This window comes from Equus przewalskii, chromosome 22, assembly GCF_037783145.1.
Source record: "Equus przewalskii isolate Varuska chromosome 22, EquPr2, whole genome shotgun sequence".
Taxonomy (NCBI): domain Eukaryota; kingdom Metazoa; phylum Chordata; class Mammalia; order Perissodactyla; family Equidae; genus Equus; species Equus przewalskii.
This window is the reverse complement of record NC_091852.1, coordinates 1,877,265-1,898,564: the sequence shown is the minus strand read 5'-3', so window position 1 is coordinate 1,898,564 and position 21,300 is coordinate 1,877,265. Positions and strand designations below refer to the sequence as shown.

Genomic DNA, 21,300 nt, shown 5'->3' with positions numbered 1-21,300 from the left:
CGAATGAAGAAAGGATTAAGAAAAAACTAGAGGAGAGCAAGGGAGAAAGCAGGGAGGCATGCTAATCATGACAAATGCCCCCTTTCCCAATGCTACAGTTTAAATACTTTCAAGAGTGAAGTCAGTATCATGGAGGAGTGAGCTGTTCCCTTAGGTTTTCCACCGTAAGATACAAAGAAAAGGACATTCATTAACCAACAAAGGACATCAATACGACACAACACATGTCTGAGAGATCCATGCAGCCACACATTTGAAAGTTGAAGTACTGGAACCCCTGGGAAGCAGTGGAAGGAGGTAAGCAGATCTCCTCCTGCTCCCCAGTGGCAAGCATCTAGGTTATGGGATCCCACACAGTGGCTGGTGCACGACTGAGAGGAGACGAGGGAAAAGCTAGCCCTCTACAAGAACACGTTTGCTCTCAGAGCTGCTTCTCAGTTCACAGGAACACTCCACACTGAGGTGGCAAACTCACTGCAAGGGTGCCCCCACCATGCCGAGCAGCCCAGGCAAGCCACCAGTGAGGGCAGAGCAAGAGCATGGATGGGAAAGAAAGCACCCCCTCCGCCTGCATCTCAACTATCGCAACAGCTCAGCTGGTCAGCCAGGGCAGGGGATTCCCACCAGAGCACCTGAGTGTGTGAAGCAGTGGCAGGCAGCTGCAGACAGCCCTATCGGCACAACTTCCAACGAACAAGTACAACCGTCAGGAGACATGGTGGGCTCAGAAAATGTGGTTCCAGCCACTCTGCCAGTGGTGGCAGGTGGAATCTGCGACCCAATACTGCCACTATGCACCAGCAAAGGTCCACTCCATCAAACACCATGAAGAACTACATTAACACTCCAGACCAGAAGGAAATGACAAGCCTCCAGAAATCAATCCAGAAGTCACAGAAATGTACAATCTAAGTGACAGAGAAATCAAGATAGCTATCATAAAGAAACTCAAAGAGTTACAAGAAAACTCAGAGAGACATTTCAATGAACTCAGGAATAAAATTAATGAGGAGAGGAAATTCTTCACAAAAGAGATGAAGCTCTAAAAAAATACCAAAGAGAAATGTTGGAGATGAAAAACACACTGAATGACATAAAAGAAAAAATCTAGAATCCTTAAAAAACAGAGCTGACATTATGGAGGACAGAATTAGTAATTTACAGGACTGAAATAAAGAAATGATTCAGGTGGAGGAAAGAGAACTAAGAAGGAAAAGAAATGAAGAAATTCTCTGAGAAATATCTGATTCAATTAGGAAATGCAACATAAGGATTATAGATATTCAAGAGGAATAAGAGAGGGAGAAAGGAGAACAGAGCCTGTTCAAAGAAGTAATAACTGAGAAGTTCCAAAACCTGGGGAAGGAGCTGGAATTACAAGCAGATGAAGTTAATATAACTCCTAATTACATCAATGTTAAAAGACCTTCTCCAAGGCATATATTAGTAAAACTGGCAAAACTCAACAACAAACAAAAAAGTATTAAGGGCAGCAGGGCAGAAGTGAATAATCTACAAAGAAACCCTATCAGGCTTTCAGTGGATTTTTCAGCAGAAACCTTACAGGCTAGAAGAGAGTGGAATGATATATTCAAAATTCTGAAAGACAAAAACTTTCAGCCAAAAATACTCTACCCTGCAAAACTATCCTTCAGATATGATGGAGAAATAAAAACTTTCCCAGATAAAAAAAGCTGAGGCAGTTCATTGCCACAAGACCCTCCTGCCCCCCACAAGAAATGATCAAGAAGACCCTTGTACCTGAAAAAGAAAGGGTTTACAAAGCCTTGAGCAAGGAGATAGACAAACAAAATCAGTAAGTTCTGGCTCTCTATCAGAATGGGTTAGCAAACAATTATAACATTAAAGATAAAGGGAAGGAAAACATCAAAGATAATTATAAGCACCTGATTTTAATCACAAACTCACAACACAAAACAGAATAACTTGTGACAACAATAACTTACATGAGGAAGAAGAAAGGGATGGAACCTGCTTAGGCAAAGGAGATAACAGGCTATCAGAAAATGGTCTCTCTGCAAGATCATTACACAAACCTCACAGTAACCACTAAACAAAAAATAAGAACAGAAACACAAATGATAAATAAAGATGAAACTGAGAAAACCATCATAGAAAATCACCACACTGAAATAGGAGTCAGAAACATACAGGAGGAGAAACAAGGGGAATAGAGAACAACCAGGAAATGAGATAAAATGGCAGTATTATGCCCTCATATATCAATAATACTCTAAATATAAATGGATTGAATTCTCCAAAACACAGAGTAGCTGGATGGATTAAAAAACAAGACCCAACAATATGCTGCCTCCAGGAAACACATCTCAGCTCTAAAGACAAACATTGGCTCAGAGTGAAGGAATAGAAGACAATACCGCAAGCAAATGGCAAAGAAAAGAAAGCAGGTGTTACCATAATTCTATCAGACGAAGTAGACTTCAAGATAAAAAAGGCAATAAGAGACAAAGATGGCAGAGTTGTATATAATGATAAAAGGGACACTTCACCAAGAGGACATAAGAGTTATAGACATCTATGCACCAAAGTACATACAGCAACTATTAACAGACATAAAAGGAGAAATTAATAGCAACACAATAATAGTGGGGGACCTCAATACCCTACTTACATCAATATATCATCCAGACAGAAAGTCAACAAGGAAACAGTGGAATTAAATGAAAAACTAGACCAGATGGACTCAACAGATATATATAGGACACTCCATCCCAAAACAGCAGACTACACATTCTTCTCAAGTGCACATGGAACATTCTCAAAGATAGACCATATGTTGGGAAACAAGGCAAGCCTCAATAACTTTAGGAAGATTGAAATTATATCAAGCACCTTTTCCAACCACAATGCTATGAAACTAGAAATCAACTACAAGAGAAAAGCTGGGAAAGTCACAAATATGTGGAGACTAAACAACATGATATGGAACAACCAATGGATCAATGAAGAAATTAAAAGAGAAATAAAAAAATATCTGGAGACAAACGAAAATGAAAATACATCAAAGCAACTCATATGAGATGCAGCAAAAGCAGTCCTAAGAGGGAAATTCATAGCAATACAGGCCCATCTTAACATATAAGAAAAATCTCAAATAAGTAATCTTAAACTACATCTAACAGAACTAGAAAAAGAAGAATAAACAAAGTCCAAAGTCAGCAGGAGAAGGGAAATAATAAAAATTAGAGCAGAAATAAATGAAATAGAAACAAAAAAGACAGTAGAAAGGATCAATGAAACAAAGAGCTGCTTCTTTGAGAAGATAAACAAAATTGATAAACCCTTAGCCAGACTCACTAAGAAAATGAGAGAAATCTCAAATAAACCTAGGAACAAAAAAGGAGAAATTATAAGGGATACCACAGAAATACAAAAGATTATAAGAGAGTACTATGAATAACTATATGCCAACAAACTGGACAATCTAGAAGAAATGGATAAATTCTTAGACTCACACAACCTCCCAAAACTGAATCAAGAAGAAATAGAGAATCTGAATAGACCCCAACTCATTCCATGAGGCCAATATCACCCTGATCCCAAAGCCAGACAGGAACAATACAAAGAAGGAAAATTACAGGCAAATATCACTGATGAACACAAATGCAAAAATCCTCAAAAAATAGTGGCAAACTGAATACAGCAATACATTAAAAGAATCATACACCATGATCATGTGGGATTTATTCCAGGGATGCAGGCATGGTTCAACAACTGCAAATAAATCAATGTGATACACCACATTAACAAAATGAGGAATAAAAATCACATGATCATCTCAATAGATGCAGAGAAAGCATCTGACAAGACACAACATCCATTTATGCTAAAAACGCTCAAAAAAATGAGTATAGAAGGAAAGTACCTCAATATAATAAAGGTCAAATACGACAAACCCACAGCCAACATCATACTCAACAGGCAAAAACTGAACGCCATCCCTCTAAGAACAGGAACAAGACAAGGCTGCCCGCTCTTATCATCCTTATTCAACACAGTACTGGAGGTTTTGACCAGAGCAATTAGGAAAGGAAAAGAAATAAAACATATCTAAATTGGAAAGGAAGAAGTGAAACTCTCATGGTCTGCCAATGACATGATCCTATATATAGAAAACCCTAAAGAATTCATCATAAAACTATAGAAATAATCAATAACTACAGCAATGTTGCAGGGTACAAAATCAACTTACAAAAATCTATACTCTAATAACAAATAGAGAAAGAGAACTCAAGAATACAATGCCATTTATGATTGTAACAAAAAGAATAAAATATCTAGGAATAAATCTAACCAAGGAGGTGAAAGACCTATATAATGAAAACTGTAAGACTTTATTGAAAGAAATCAATGATGACATAAAGAAATGGGAAGACATTCCACACACATGGATTGGAAGAATAAATACTTTCAGTAGCTCCTTTGATCCCCCATACTATTAATTTATGAACAAACTCTCAAGCTGGCATTCATGGCCCTCCAAATTTTCTAGACCATGCCCAAACTACTGTCTGTTGATTCTCTTCTTTCCAAATGGAAACTCTACCACCACCTAAAATCATATTCAGTTATTTACTTATTCAGCACATAATCACTGACTGCTTACTATGTACCAGGCACTACTCTAGGTTTAGAACAAAGTCTCTGCTCACATGGAACTTGCAACCAACCTACTTGGGAGGTAATGGGGAGACAGAAAAAAAAAATCAGTATGTCAGCAGGTGATCAGCACTAGGATGAAAAGTAAGTCAAAATAAGGACAGTGAGTGCCTGAGACAGGATGACGAGGAAGGCCTCTCAGATAAGGTGATATTTGAGCAGTGGCCTAAAAGGGGTGCCAGAAGGAGCCATGTGGCTCTCTAGGGAAGAGTTGTGCAAACAGTTGCATAAACTCCAGGGAGGAGGTTGCTGGGTACATATGAGGAACAGCAAGGAGGCCAGTGTGGCTAAAGTGAAGCGAGAAAAGGGGAGAGGAGATCAGCGAGGTCACATGGGGCCAGGTCACAGAGGGCCTCATAAGCCAATTACAGACTTTGCATTTCACACTGAATGATGTAGGAAAGTACTGGAAGGTTTTGAGCAGAGGCTTCCTTTAAAAGCTCATTCGAACTGAGACTATAGGAGAGCAAGGGTGAAAGCAGGAAGACAGATGAGGTATACTGCAATGGTCCTGATGAGAGGTGATGGAGGCTTGGGTGGAGGTAGAAGTTGTGGAGTTGGTAAGAAGTAGTCAGATCCTGGACATATTTCATAGATAGAATTGACAGACTGGTGATGTAAGAGGAGAAGAGTAGCCACAGATGATCCCAGGGCTTTTAACCTGAGAAACAGGAAGGATGAAGGGTGCTTTCAACGAAGTTAGGGAAACCTGTGGGGGGACTAAGTTTTGGAGAAAAGACAGAAATTCACTTTGGACATGTTTAGTTTAAGATGCTCATGGACATCCAAGTGGCGATAGCAGATAGGCAGTTATGAGTTTGTAGCTCAGGAGAGAGGTTTGACCTGGAGATGTAAGCTTAGGACTTCTCAGCGTGTGCGCGTGCATGCACACACACACACACACACACACACAAACATTCTCTCTCACACACACACACTCAACAATTTATACCTCTTTCATGGCTCTCCCTATGTTTGATCTTGTAATAGATTAATCTAAAAATAAAACACAAAAGTCTGGGTAATCTACATTTCTGGAAAAAGAGAATGAACAAAATTCTTAACTATTAAATTTAATTAATTTTATCCATTCAGCAGCTTATTTTGTGCCTGCTATGAGCTAGAAATACAGTGATGAAGAAAACAGACACAGCCCAATTCTGTGGAATTTAACGTCTGGTAAGCTGACAAATACTGCTTAAATACCTTCTTCCTTAATTATTTAAGTAATAAAATTCCTTTTAAGTATTCAATTAAAAAATCAGTGCAGGTGTTTTTTCAAGGTCACAGTGAAGAAAATTCAGTCCTCCACTGTACCCAGCAGTTTGGAGGCCAGTGAAAGAGCTCTGTACAGTGAACCAGTGTTCTGTTTTAGGAAGCGCAGACGCAGTGCAATCACACAGACTGCATCAGTTTGGGGCCCCTGGTCAGAGCAGGCCAGATGTCACCTACTATGGAGTCTAAACGCTTTTCCTGAAAGTGAGTAGTTTCACCAGGTCAAGGCTGGTTTCATGGGTGAGAAGTCTGGGGAAGTACACATCTTGCTTCCCACATTCCATTTAGCCTGTGGATGAATAAAGGACCATCATTCCCAAAGCAAAACTGTTTAACCTTATTAAAGGTTTTTTTTGGTAACTCCACTCCATTTTAACAATCTGACATTTTATTACTTTCAATTTCAGTCTGTTCCTTTGAATTCTGCGAGTCAAATACTATTTTTACAACATTAGTTTATCCTTGTGCTTTATTTTTCTGAGATGGTCTATCTGCAATATTTGCAGAAAAAGTAAAAACCAAGTTCATAAAATATCTAAATTATGTCAGTTTTTCAAAGGTGGCTGCAAGGAAGCTTTTTAAGAATAGAGAATCATCAAGTCAAGGTCACACTATATTGAAAGCTCCAAATGTAGATAATGAAGCTCATAATTGAGCGGAATTTTCATAAGGATGCAAATCAAAGTAAGGGACACGTTTTCAAAAAAAATTTATATGGCCAGTCTTTTGTTATTTGGTAAGTTATAACATGGACGGAAGGCGTCACTTGCAGGCCAGTCTCTCTTTTGGAAAGATCTTGTGGTGACACTCCATTGCTGGGTGTATGACATCGCAGTCTGCTACTACGGAAATGAGTGTGAGGTGACAACCATAAGTTCACTTCAGGACTGTGTAAAAAAGTGAAACAGACTAAGTCTGAGAAGGATGCCTTCTTTCCGTCTTTACTTTTTTAAGGGCTTTACATAGATTATCTCATTTAATCGTCCAAAAGTTTTATGAGGTAGAACCTATTATAATCTCCATTTTCAGGTGAAGTAAGTAATGCTCAAATAAGTAATTTGCAAAAGACAATGAAGCTAATAGATGGAGCGGGGACATAAACCAGGTCAAATTCAGTCTCTTTCCTTCTCAAGTCTCTAAATATTATGCTTAGAGGTATATACGACACAAAGAAAGTATATTTCAATTATAAATAAGAATGCTAGAAGTTTCCCAGTTTTTCTAAGAAAAATAATATAATTTATATTCAAGGAGAAGTAAATGACCCATATGTTTTAACGTTTGTGTCTAATTCTCACCTTGTTCTTTCTCACAGAAGCCAAGAAAGGAAACAAGGTCCCATTCGAATGCATCCAAACTTGTATTTGGACAAAATTCTAAATTATTAAATTTAATTTTATCCATTCAGCAGCTTATTTTGTACCTGCTGTGAGCTAGAAATACAATGCTGAACAAAACAGACACAGCCCAATTCTGTGGAATTTAATATCTAGTAAGCTGACAAATACTGCTTATATAGTTGCTTCCCTAATTATTTAAGTAAATAAAATTCTTTCTAAGTATTCAATTAAAAAATCAATGAAAGTGGTTTTTCAAGGCCACAATGAAGAAAATTCATTTCAACTCCAACGGAGTACAGAAATTTCTCCTCTAGAAACCTGGCCTTCTACAAGGCTCTTGCATCCATGGGTATCTGCTCAAGTTGGCATTTTCCAAGTGCCCCAGCAAAGGGGCTGGCTCTGGTTCACAGGCTCCTGCCAGTTCCACAGCCTGAACCAGGGTCTTTCTGCCTATTACCTGATGCCCAAGTGGCCAAGACTCCTCCCAGGTCCCTTGACATATGGTGCTGGGCTCCACAGAGGCACTTCTGTTCACGGATAGAGTCAAATTATAGACATTAAGGAGGGACAAAAACGAGGGACGTCTTATGCCACCACAACACTGCTGTCACTTTTCAAGGACGCCTTCTTCAATACACATCTTCCATAACGAGTGGTGGTGGAAAAAACAACTATGAATCAAGTAGGAACCAAAGCAACTTTTAAAAAACTTAAGTATTTTGTTAAATTCACTATTTATTCATAGTATCCTTTGAATAAATATGACTTCATCCCTTGCCTTGCCCCTGAATTTCACCTTGTCTCCGCTGTCTTTCACCAATCACGCTCAGAAAATACGCTATTTTCCCTTTTAAACTACTGTTCAAACTTTGACAATAATTCTTTCCCTAGGTTTTCAACATCCCAGCTGGGCCAGGTTAGCATTTTAAAACCCCAAACAGCACAAAAACAAATAACAACAGAAATTACCAACGGTGTATTTTTTTCTTTCTCTATTGCCTTTTTTATAGACCCATTGATTGTTCAGTAGCATTTTGTTTAATCACCACATATCTGTGAATTTCCTAGCTTTTCCCTGTAACTGATTTCTAGTTTTATACCATTGTGGTCAGAAAAGATGGCTGATATGATTTCAATCTTCTTAAATTTATTAAGACATGTTTTGTGGCATAATATATGATCTGCCCTGGAGAACGTTGCATGTGCATGTGAGAAGAATATATATTCTGCTGCTTTTGGATGGAATGTTCTATATCTATCAAGTCCACCTGGTCCAATGTGTCATTTAAAGCCAATGTTTTCTTACTGGTTTTCTGTCTGGATGATCTGTCCATCGATGTAAGTGGCGTATTCCAGTCCCCTACTATTATTGCATTGCTATCTATTTCTCCCTTTAAGTGTGTTAATATTTGCTTTATATATGTAGGTGCTCCTATGTTGGGTGCATAATACTTACAAATATTATATCCTCTTGTTGTACTGATCCCTTTATCATCATGTATTGCCCTTCTTTGTTTTTTATTACATACTTTGTTTTAAAGTTTGTTTTGTCTGAAATAAGTACAGCTACCTCAGCTTTCTCTTGATATCCATTTGCATGGAAGATCTTTTTCCATCCCTTCACTTTCAGTCTGTGAATGTCCCTACAACTGAAATGAATATCTTGTAGGCAGCATATAGATGGATCTTGTTTTTTTTATCATTCAGCCACTCTACGTCTTTTGATTGGAGAATTCAGTCCGTTTACATCTAAAGTAATTATTGATTGGTATGTACTTATTGCCATTTGTTAACAGTTTTCTGGCTGTTGCGTATTCTTCTCTGTTCCCTTCTTCTTCTCTTGTTCTCTTCCTTTGTGATTTGATGACTTTCTTTAGTGGTGTCCTCAGATCCCTTTCTCATTACCTCTTGTGTATCTACTATAGGTTTTTGCTATGTGGTTTACCGTGAGGCTTACATAGTATAACCTATATTTATAACAGTCTATTTTAAGTTGATAACTTAAGTTTGAATGCATTCTAAAACTCTACAGGTTTTACTCCCACTTCCCCATGTTTTATGTTTTTGATGTCACATTTTACCCCTTATTATCATGTGTATCCCTTAACTAATTATTGTAGTTATAGTTATTTTTACTACTTTTGTCTTTCAACCTTCATACTAGTTTTATAAATAGTTAATCCACTACCTTTACTATATATTTACTATTACTAGTGAGATTTATACTTTCATATGTTTTCCTTTTACTAATTAGCACCCTTTCTTTTCAGTTTAAAGTAATCTAATATTTCTTGTAAGGCCAGTTTAGTGGTGATGAACTCCTTTAACTTTTCCTTGTCTAGAAAGCTCTTTATCTCTCCTTCAATTCTAAATAATTTTACTGGATATAGTATTCTTGCTTGGAAGGTTTTTTCTTTCAGCGTTTTGAGTATCTTGCCACTGCCTTCTGACCTGCAAAGTTTCTGCTAAGAAATCTGCTCACAGTCTTGTGTATGTTCCCTTGTACGCAATAAGTTGTTTTTCTCTTACCGGTTTTAAGACTCTCTCTGTTTATCTTTAACTTTTGACATTTTAATTATAATGTGTCTCAAGGTGGGTTTCTTTAGGTTCCTCATTTTTGGATCTCTCTGGGCTTCCAGGATCTGGATATCTTTTTCTTTTCTCAAGTTAGGGAAGTTTTCAGTCATTATTTCTTCAAATAAGTTTTCTGCCCCTTTCTCTCTCTCTTTTCCTTCTGGGACCCCTGTAATGCAAATGTTAGTCCACTTGATGTTGCCCCATAAGTCCCTTAAGCTATCCTCACTTTTGTGAATTCTTCTTTCTTTCTGCTGCCCTGGTGGGGTGAGTTCCACGCCCTGTCTCCAAGATCACTGATCCTTTCTTCTGCTTCATCTAAGAGGGGTTCTTGCTATTTGAGCACTTCTGGTGTATTTTTCAGTTCAGCTATTGTATTCTTCAACTCTGTGACTTCTGTTTGGTATTTTCTTATATTTTCTGTCTCTTTGTTGAAGTTCTCACTGTGTTTATCCATTCTTCTCTTGAGTTCAGTGAGCATCTTTATGATAAGTAATTAACCTGACAAAGACTTCGAAATAATTATCTCCATTTCATTAAGGTTTTGTCCTGAGGTTTTATCTTGTTCTTTTGTTTGAAATATATTCCTTTGTTTCCTCATTTTGCTTTACTCTCTGTTTGTTTCTACACGTTAGATGAAAGAGTTACCTCTCCCAGTCTTGAAGGAGTGGCCTCTTGTAGGAGATGAACATTATTTTTATTTTCTTTTTTTGAGGAAGATTAGCCCTGAGCTAACTGCTGTCAATCCTCCTCTTTTTGCTGAGGAAGACTGGCCCTGAGCTAACATGCATGCCCATCTTCCTCTACTTTATATGTGGGACGCCTACCACAGCATGGTGTGCCAAGTGGTGCCATGTCTGCACCCGGGATCCGAACCGGCGAACCCCGGGCCACTGAGAAGTGGAACATGCGCAGTTAACCGCTGCACCACTGGGCCAGCACCTGAACCTTATTTTCAACACTGTCATTGCTCTTGGTTGTCTCTCAGACCTTTGCGATTGCTGAGGCAGCCTATTTTATTTTTAATAGCTCCCAGCTGTTGAGGGTATTCCAAGACCTGTCAGTGTCCCAAAGGGAGGGATCTGAGTCAGTACCTAGTTTCAGGCTGACTGGAGGCCAGACTCTCAGTCAGCAGCTTTAAGTATGCAAATATATAGAGTCCTGCAGACTGCGATGGTACACGCTGCTGGCCTCCAGACGGGGTGATCTGAAGATATCCCCCAGGGAACAGTTGCAACAGTTGGGGCTCCAGATAAGTGTATAAGGTCCTTTCTGGGAGATACCAGTGAGCTGTATAGCAAGGCAGAGGGAAAGCGTAAAGATGGCGACCCCCAGCCTACGTTCCCTGAGAGCACCTCCCCAGGCCTCTAGATGTGTGTCAAACCTGAAGCCTGCCTCTCAGGCTGAAGTTCCAGGACAAGTAAATAGGCCTCTTTCACAGAAAGACTGGGTGTGTTTCAGTCTGCTGTCTGTGCAGTGCCCAGGGAGTGGTAGCCTGCCAAGAACTATCTCTGATTGTTACAGGCCCATGGGACCCAGAAACACAAAGCCCCCTGGCCGTCAGAGCCAGGGAATCAAGGGGTGTCCCCTGTGTGACAGCCGCAAACACCGGGGTACCAGACGTAAAAACTAGGGGCAGCAGACATGTGTAAGAGCTCCACTCTGAGAGATACTGGTGCTCTGCAGTGCGGTAGAGAGAGTGTGAAGATGGCGCTGGCCTTCTGAGGTCTCTGGAAAGGTTACAGTGCCCTGAGATGTGTGTTCAATTAGAAGCCTGCCCTCGGGCTGCAGCTATGAGGATAAGCTTATAGGCCTCTTTCACAGAAGAGTGAGCTCCTGGGTCCATTGCCTCTTGCTGTGCCCTGAGGGTGGCAGCTGCTTAAGAATTCTCTTTTCTTTGGTTATAGTCCTGTGGGACCCACAAGTGGAAGCTCTGCTGGCCTCCAGAGACAGGTGATGCAGAGGTCTGCCCTGGCAGCAGTTGCAAAATTCAGAGCATCAGACTAGGGCATAAGCTCCTTTCTGGGAGACACTGGAAAGCTGGAGTGAGACAAAGGGAGAATACAAGGATTGCATCCAGCAGCCTCTGTCCCCAGAGTGCACTTCTGTAGGCCTCTAGGTGTGGCCTGCAGGCCGAAGCTCCAGGGCATGCAAAAGGGCCTCTTTCTCAGAAGGACTGGGAGTGTGTTTCAGTCCGTTGCATGCCCTGGGGGCAGTAGTCTCCAAGAATGGTCTCTCTCTAATTGTTAAGTCCCATGAGACCCAGGGACGCAAGCCCACTCCCCCACTCCAGAGCCAGGAGCTCAAGGGGTGTCCCCTGGGCTGCATCTGCAGAAAGTGGGGCACCAGACGTAAAAAAACCGGGCACAAGGGGCTGGCCCCGTGGCCGAGTGGTTGAGTTCGTGCACTCCGCTGCAGGCAGCCCAGTATTTCGTTGGTTTGAATCCTGGGCGTGGACATGGCACTGCTCATCAAACCACGCTGAGGCGGCGTCCCACATGCCACAACTAGAAGGACCCACAACGAAGAATATACAACTATGTACTGGGGGGCTTTGGGGAGAAAAAGGAAAAAAATAAAAAATCTTTAAAAAAAATGTTTAAAAAAAAAAAAAACCGGGCACCAGACCTATGTACAAGCTCCCCTCTGGGAGACACTGGCAGTGTGGAGCGTGGCAGAGGGATAGCATGAAGATGGTCCCTGCTGAGGAAAAAATAAAATAAAATAAAACTGCAGAATGACTGTTTATTAGATTTCAATACAGAGAAAAAATAGGGGAGAATAAAGGAACAATAAATTAACTCTCCTATTTTTCTTTGCCTGAATGTTGGGATAAGATCATCATATACATTTAGAGGCAGAAAGCCCTTGTTATCTTAGGGACAGCAAGTTTAACATACAGTGTTATAATATAATGCCTTTTTTCTCCAAACCAAAAATCACAATGTATGCTATATCTACCAGACAAAATGTTTGAAATTTTAACTTTTCCCCCAAACCAGAGCCATTCAGTTCTATACCTTTGTACCAACCTGACATGGTCCAAAAGAGCCTGAGCTTCAAAGTCACTCAGATCTGGGTTTGAATTGCAGCCCCATCACTTATTAGTTGTATAATTTTGAACAAGCTACTTAATTTCTCTCTGTTTCCACTTCCTCCTCCATTAAAGTGGGGCCAATAAAACTTCCTCGTCAGGGTTGCTGTGAGGCTCATATGAGACCATCTATGAGAAGTACCTAGTACAAGGCCTGCCCCTTAGGAAAGGCTCACTCCTTCACCTCACTGTGCTCTCTTCATGTGCAGCACTGGCAGACACATAAGAGATACACTAAAATCCCAGAAAGGCTATTTATGAAAAAAATGGTACTCTAAAAACTAAAAGGATTAATGATATAAAAGTAAAATATTTAGTATCTAATAGGGCACACATCCATCAAAGTGCACAAAGGGCAAAGAAAAATCATGAGATCAGTATATAAAACAGATAAAGAGAAGCAGGAGAGACATTCTGATGGAGAAAACAAATGACAAGGGAAAAGAGTGTCTTCGGTGGATGGAAGCCTATAAAACGACAATAAGAAGGAGAAGCAAAAACAAGATCAGATGCTCAGTCCTACGTACCACACTCCAAAACAGATTAAAAAAAAAAACCCACACAAATGATAAGTTCTACTACTGTGAAAAGGAGTGAAGCGGAGCCAGTGTAGAGGAAGATCCCCCGGACAGTCCCGCAGAGACCTCTCGGTGCAGCGGCCTTGGGGCTGCTTCTAGGCAGGGCTGCAATGCGAGAGGCAGCACGCTCAGCACAGAGCAGCTTCCCACGCAGACTCACACCGGCCAAACCTGCAGGAAATGATGGGCAGCTCAGAGGAGCAACTGACTGATAACAACAAGAGGGATATTTTCCACTGAAGAAGAGTACTCAGGGTTTACTCTGCAGGGTATGAGAAATACCAATTTTAAAAACTGGTAAAAATTAATATGGGTAAAAATCAAAATACCATTTGGTCATTCAACAATAATCATATATCCAACAAATATTTATTGAGCACTGACAGTATATGACAGACACAAAGCTAGATAAGCTTGGGCTGCAAGGATGCTATGACACTGTCCCTGCCCTTGAATGTGGTAAAAGATGCTATAATATGATTCCTTTCAGTGTTGAAAGGCTGAGAAATGTAGAAAATGTGCAGACAGAGCAATTCTGCTTAGGGTGCACTAGAGAAAGGAAAGGGACAAATGAGCTAGACTTTTGAAATTATCTTTCAAACATGAGCTTTTTAGAAAAACAAGGGTAAAAAACCATTCAGAGGACAAGGAATGTGCAAAGTACAAATCCATGAATATGTCTGCCATATATAGAGCCAAGGTGGTAAGATCCTGGACTACCTTCATGGTATGTAGGGTGCAGAGGACGGGAAATGGAGGGACATGAGGACTGAGAAAAAGCTGAGAGAAGCTGCATATACCAAGGCAGCATGGATTTTTATCAATTAGACTACTAGTTCCAAATTTGGGACTCTGCACTCCAACTTGCACACAAGATAATCCCCTGAGATGTGAAGAAAATATTAGAACTTTTATATATAAGAAGAAATTAAGGGGCCGGCCCAGCGGCACAGCGGTCAAGTTCACACGTTCCACTTCGGCGGCCCAGGGGTTCGCCGGTTCAGATCCCAGGTGCGGACATGGCACGGCTTGGCAAGCCATGCTGTGGTAGGCATCCCACATATAAAATAGAGGAAGATGGGAAAGGATGTTAGCTCAGGGCCAGTCTTCCTCAGCAAAAAGAGGAGGATTGGCAGATATTAGCTCAGGGCTAATCTCCCTCAAAGAAAAAAAAAAGAAGAAGAAATTAAGCTTTAGTAATATTTCATAAATGTATCAATGCTGCAGCCTCACTCAGTCTACATATAAGATGACCATGTGTCACAAACTGCCCAAGCAATATCTTGAGGAAAGAGTAGGGGTTCCGTTACACACATGGATCCCTCAGGCTTTCATTCACTTTCAACGTATGTGTTACAGTTTCTAAGGGACCAGCAAGGAAGACGTACTGATTACACTGTCTAACTAAAGTAACCATCACATGGACACATGGCTTAAAGAGATTCTTGCAAAGAAGTCAGAGATTAAAGACAATACTATGAATGCAACATAAGTGCACAACTAGTTAATGGCATGGCTGACATTTCTGCTCTCACTGTGAGCTATTCGTCAGCCTCATTAAGAGGTTAAGCTAATAAGAGATTGGCAAAAATTTTTCAAAATTATCAAGAAGATCATTTGAATAATGAATTTATAGACTTCATCAGTCATTCATTCACTGAAAATTTTACAGTGCCAGGTACTGTTCAATTTGCTAACAGTAAACGAAGCTGATAAAAATCAATTTTGCCCTAAGGGTATAGTAGCCACTGAAAGTCTCACTAAATTGATTGATTACAATGCCAATCAAAATCCCAACAAGTTATTTTGTTTTTTGATGAAACTTGACAAGCAGATTCTAAAATTTAGGTAATGGTAATGCTAAGTTCCATTATCCGCCAAGACTGTCTTGATAAAGAAGAAGAAAATGGAAAGACTGCCCCCTGGATAGCAAGACTCTTATAAGGCCACATTAATGAAGACAATGTAGCACTGGCATAAAGACAGTGTTTTAGCCAGGGGTCTCCAGAGAAACAGAACCAATAGGAGGTTATATCTATACACATAAAGAGATTTATTATGAGGAATTGGCTCAGCAATGATGGAGGTAAGCAAATCCCAAGATCTTCAGAGTGAGTTGGCCAGCCCAGGAGAGCTGACGGTTTAGTTCTAGTCCAAATTTGAAGGCCTGAAACAAGGGAAGTCAATGGTGTAGTTCCAGTCTGAAGGCTGGCAGTCTCAAGACCCAGGAAGATCCAACGTCTTAAGTTTGAGTCTAAAGGCAGGAAAAAAGCTTATGTCCTAGTGCAAAGGCTATTAGGCAGGAGGAATTCTCTCTCACTCATGGGAGGGTTCAGCTTTTTTGTTCTATTCAAGCCTTCAACTAACTGGATGAGCCACACACATTAGGGAGGTTGATCTGCTTCACTCAGTCTATGCATTTAAATGTTAATCTCATCCAAACACACCCTCACTGAAACATCCAGAATAATGTTTGGCCAAATATTCGGGCACCTCATGGTCAAGTCGACACACAACATTAAGCATCACAGACACTGAAATCAATAGAGAGATTCTGGATCATACCCGCACAGACAAAGACACTTGATTCATGATGAAGGCAGCACCACAGATCAGTGAGGAAAGGACTTTTCAATAAAGGCTTTGGGACAACGGAGTAGCCATACGGGAGCATGTGCAATTGATTCATAAACCAACAACCACCTTCTGTCTTGCTGCATTCATGGTTAACATTATACCATCATGTAGGTACTGATTTGTGACAGGTACATGTAACTAGCTTTAGATTGCTAAAAGTTAAACAATACTATTCCTATACATCTTTTTACCAGTTAATACTCCAGGCTTGCCTAGTACAACAAGCAGCGAAACTGCTTTCCCAATCTCCTATATCCTCAACTCTCTACTAGCACTTTCTTCTCAGAATAAAGCATATTCAAGACTTTCTCAATTTCAATCAACTCAACTCTATGATCTAGTCTGGCTTCCACCTCCTCTCTCCTTCCTTCACTGCCAAGTTTCTTCAAAGAGTAACCAAAGTTTATCATCTCTGCTTCCTCACCTCCCCATCCACTCCTCAATCTGCGGCAAGCCGGCTCCTTCCCTCCTCCTCCCACTAAATCTATTCTCACCAAGGTCCTTCCTCCTCGTGGCTAAATCAAAGTGCTGCTTCTCAGTCCTTCCCCTGCTTTATGATCTGCAGCTGCCCTGTCTACTCCAGCAATTGCCAGCCACACGTGGCTACTGAGCACTTCAAAGGTAGTTAAGTACAATGAAGGAAGTGGATTTTTAATTATTTAAATTTTAATTAAATTTGAATTTAAAAACTGACACTTGATTCATGTGTAAGTCTCTCTGGAACAATATGGCTATGTGAACCTACTTTTTCAACTGCAAATTTTATGAAATCTAAATACAAATCAACAATTTACACTGAAATTAAGCATCTGAGTTAAGGGGTAACATGTAGATGTAAGTGTAACATACACACTCAATTTCAATGACTGACTATGAAAAAAGATCAAAACAATCTCAACAGTAATTTTTAAATTGATTATATGTTGAAACAAAAGTGTTTTGGATATATTGGGTTAAATAAAATATATTATTAAAATTAATTTCACCTATTTCTTTCTACATTTCTTAAAGCAGCTACTGGAGAACTTAAAATCATCTATATAGTATGTATTTTACTTCTATTGGATAGAGCAGTGCTACAGCATTAAATATGAATGACTACTCATTTTTTCCAAAAACACTGCTGCTTTTCTCCTTCTACTTCTTGATCCCCTCATTTTAGTCTGCAGTGTGGCTCATTCTTCTGCTCACTCCATAAATGCAATTGCTTCCCAAGGCTGTCCCTTAGGCCCCATACCCTCCCCACACTAGGTGCTATCTCTGGGTGATGGATCTCACCCTTACCCAAGGCTTCCACTGTTTCCCTACCCTGAGGACTGTCAACCCTGTACGTGCAAATCCGCTCGCCCTCCTGAGAAAGTGATGTTCAACTCTATCTACACCTAAGTGTATCGGCATGTAATGTGTCATTACTTCTTGTGGAGATTTACCTCATCAATATCATAAATCTGGCACCTCTTCTCTATTTCATTCGGGCCCTCATGATTTCTCTTCTTTATCACAATAGTTTCCAAAGTGCTATCTGTGCCCCCTTCCAAATCAACTTCCTTTTGCTGTTAAGTTTCTAAAACTCACACCTGGTCACATGATTTCTCTGTTTAAAACACTTTGGTGGTTTCCCCACTGCCTTCAAGATAAAACAAAAACTTGTTATAATCATACATAAGACTTTATGCTTCACCATCAACCCTACAAAACCCCAAGCTCAGGCACACCTACGCACCTGCAGGTCCCTGAACACAACATTTGCTTCCCACCACCATGCTTTGCACATGCTCATTCTGCTGACAGGAGTATCTCTCCTAAAACTCTATGCCTGCTCTCTTAGTCATCCTCCAAAGCTCAGCTGATATACCACCTCCTCCAGAAAACATCTCCAAACCCCAAGTCTGAGCAAGCATCCCTCCCCTGTGCCACTACCACGCCTATCCACAGCTCCACCAACAGCCCAACCACACTGCCCTGGGACGATCTGGTTACCAGCCTCTGAAATCCCTGAAGGTAGGAATTAAGTGTTTTAACTTTATCTCCCTGTGCAATACTTAGTAAGTACCTAGGGACATAGAGACACAGTATTAAATAAGGGAAACTCACAAAATAAAATGCAAGGCTAGAAATTTTAAAACAGGCTAATAAAATCATGAGTTAAATGAAGAAAGTTAACCCAATCACTCTAAAAACACTTATTAGATGGCCTATTTCAGGACTTACTGAGCTAGCCAATAAAAAATATATCCTAAATAATCACTAAAATATCCAATATGCAACCATTTAAAAAGTTAAAGACTAAGTATGTTATTCTATTTCTATAGTCTTGTTCTTCATACCTTTTCTTCTCTAATTCTACTTATCAGTTCCTTTCTTCAGCTCCTTACATTAACCATCCTTCTAATTAAATTTTGCATTCTTTCCTTCCCTCACCCAATCCTTTGCACTTCTATTGTCCCTTCAATTCTTCTTCTAACCTAAGAGAAAAATACTCATACTATCATCTCTGTCAGCAATTCTGTATTAAACAAAGAAAAGTTAAAAAGCAGTGAGTGGAGTGATATCACCAGTCAGACTGACAGACAAAACCATACCATTTGATGTGGGTGGTGACTTCCTAACACTAAGCGGCTAATGTGAACCACATGCACACTGATGGAGTCTGACGGGCATGAGTGAGTCCTGGGGTTACTGCAGCAGGACAGTGAGGGGAAGAGAAAAGAACAGGCAACTTGGTGGTGGTGAGGGAAGCCACAGCCCAGCCTTACAACATTCTCCAACTTGAGCCCGCCCTGCAAGAGGAGGCAGGAACAGATGGGGAATTCAGGAAGCTGTCAGCTCTCTGGTCTGGCACAGCTGGGTAACCCATCTGACGGTGTAAAGGCAGCAGGAGCCAACTAGCACCAGGGGCTAGTCTGAGCACACTGGCCCCAGTACCAACTGTAGGACACAAAAGAAAGACTGCTGCTCCCAGGGCACTTCTGAATTTTAGTTTTACTACAGAATAGATTCTGAGAGAGGCAGAGAAGTACTTGGAGAGGAATTGTATGTATTTAAACCAGGTTGGTAGGGAGAAACAATTTTTTGAAGGAGAGCAATTGCTGGAAGGAAAGAGTGTACATTCTTTCAATTACCTGAAAGTAACTTTCTGAAACCACTCAACATTAGGTCTCGGGAAAGTTTGCCCTAAAGACCAATCTCTTACGGAATTCACGATCAAACAAAAATGAAATCTCGTGAATAATTTTACACCCAGCAAGATAACACGACAGCAAAGGATGTGTTTGAAAAAGTTCCTAAAACATCACAGAACTGGACTGCCAAAGCAGCACCCTGACCAGTTTAATTCAAAGCAGTGCAGGGCAAGAGCTCTTCTTACCCGTGTCCAGGAGTTAAGTTTTGAGTCTCCAGAATTCTGTGGTTCTTTGTTAATCAGACAACATAAGCACCATATTAGAATTTTTTGGCTTTCATCTGCAAAAAGGAAAACTAAAATGAGTAGGTTGTATCAATTAGAAAGAAAAGATAATCAGTATAAAAAAATGTGTAAACACTATATATTAAAATATTTAATATATTTTAGGAAAACCCCAAACTACTAAGTTCACAGAATAAGCATCCAGGCCCACGTGTGAAACTTAACCTTCTGGAGTTTTTTCTTCTTGTGGGTTTGGGATCACTCATGCTTAGCCTTTGTGTGGTCAATTCCCTTTCTCTTACAGCAGCAATTTTTAAAGCCAAAGAGAATGACGGAAAGAACTAAAAGACCTGGGTTTTATTCAAGATTGGTTCTTGATTTTGCATTTCAACATTGTTAAGGCAACATAACTGCTACATGCAGCACTCAATACTTCTAATTCAATCTTTTAATTTTCTAATTTGCCAAAACACCTCACTTGTTAAAAATAAATTTAACAAAAAAGATTGTTTTAAAATATATTCTCTTTAGTACCAAATAGTTTGGATAAAATAGAAGCCCTTTACACGCTCCTTATTTTTACTCTAAAATGTAAAACTTTACTAAATATGTGATGTTAATGCTGACCTTTGAAATCTTACATTTGGCGGGAACACCTGCTTGGTGAGCCATTTTCTTTTTCCTCTTTTGTTAACTGAGTCTGTTGAAGTTAGAGGTTTTATAACGCAACTGAGAAGCAAAAATGAAGCCTAAAAACTGAACACATCAGTACCCAAACCAGAGCCAAGCAACTGTGGATTTTCTCACAAGGCTGTGGAGGGAAGGCTGAGAAAACCCAGCACTGGCATGGCTCCTCCGCAGAGTCACCTGTGCCCTTTGCCTTGTGATCTTCTGCTATCTCACAAACAGCGTTTCTAAGGGCTTACCTAACAAGAAACAAGGAAAATACAAGCTACAGTAAGCTACCTCTGCATTTTTAAACACACCCCAAAGGACGCTACTAGCAGATTTAAACCCATTTTTCCCCCTTAACATCCATAAGCTTATGCTCTCCTAATAACTAACACCTCTGAATAAACTTTATCAAGAATTACTCTGAGGGATTTTCATTTTTTCCTAGTTCTTGTGAGCTCAAACACATCAGTGGCTTGTCTGAGATCGGCTTATTCAAGAATCATAGAATTTAACCTCTGAAGATCCTAGGGTTCTTCAGGTTGAACCAATGCCACTGATTAAAAATGTGATTGTTGCGCTTCCTGTTCTTTAAATATGAGAAGCAATTCTAACTATCTTCATGTCACAAGTGTGACAGACACATCCAATGATAGGCTTACATAAGCAGCTTGCCGTGTTAAAAAGAAAGCAACCTGTTGTATTTGCAAGAATCAGACACTGGCTACTAAAAAGAAAAAACAAGAAGCAGCAGCAGCAGAAGAAGCAGAAGAAAGAAAACATTAGTTCACAGAGCTTAAATCTAAAGGAATCCAAAAAGATGGGCGTTTTCCCCAGGTGTTGAGTGATTCTGCACATTTAATCCAATAAGTATTGTTTTTCATTTTTCTCTCAAAAAGAAAGAGCCAGAGAAACTTTCACCTAACCTTTAGGTGGTACCTTTCTTTGCCCAGAATCAATGCATTGAAATGCACTGCTAATGAGGTTGCTTTAGGGATTTAAGGATGTGAGCCATCACTTTTC

The 21,300-nt window shown here is 40.0% G+C and overlaps 1 protein-coding gene across 11 annotated transcripts in view; it reads right to left on the bottom strand.

Moving 5' to 3' along the window:
* FANCC (FA complementation group C) overlaps positions 1-21,300 on the bottom strand; it is a 244,063-nt gene that overhangs the window by 128,159 nt on the left and 94,604 nt on the right. For 7 of the 11 annotated variants that reach the window (XM_070589942.1, XM_070589952.1, XM_070589943.1 and 4 more), the window contains one exon: positions 19,567-19,661. The exons of the other annotated variants lie outside the window; for them this stretch is intronic. In XM_070589942.1, the coding sequence (XP_070446043.1) occupies positions 19,567-19,661 (95 nt within the window). The remainder of the gene's footprint in view (positions 1-19,566; positions 19,662-21,300) is intronic. 11 annotated transcript variants of the gene reach the window in all.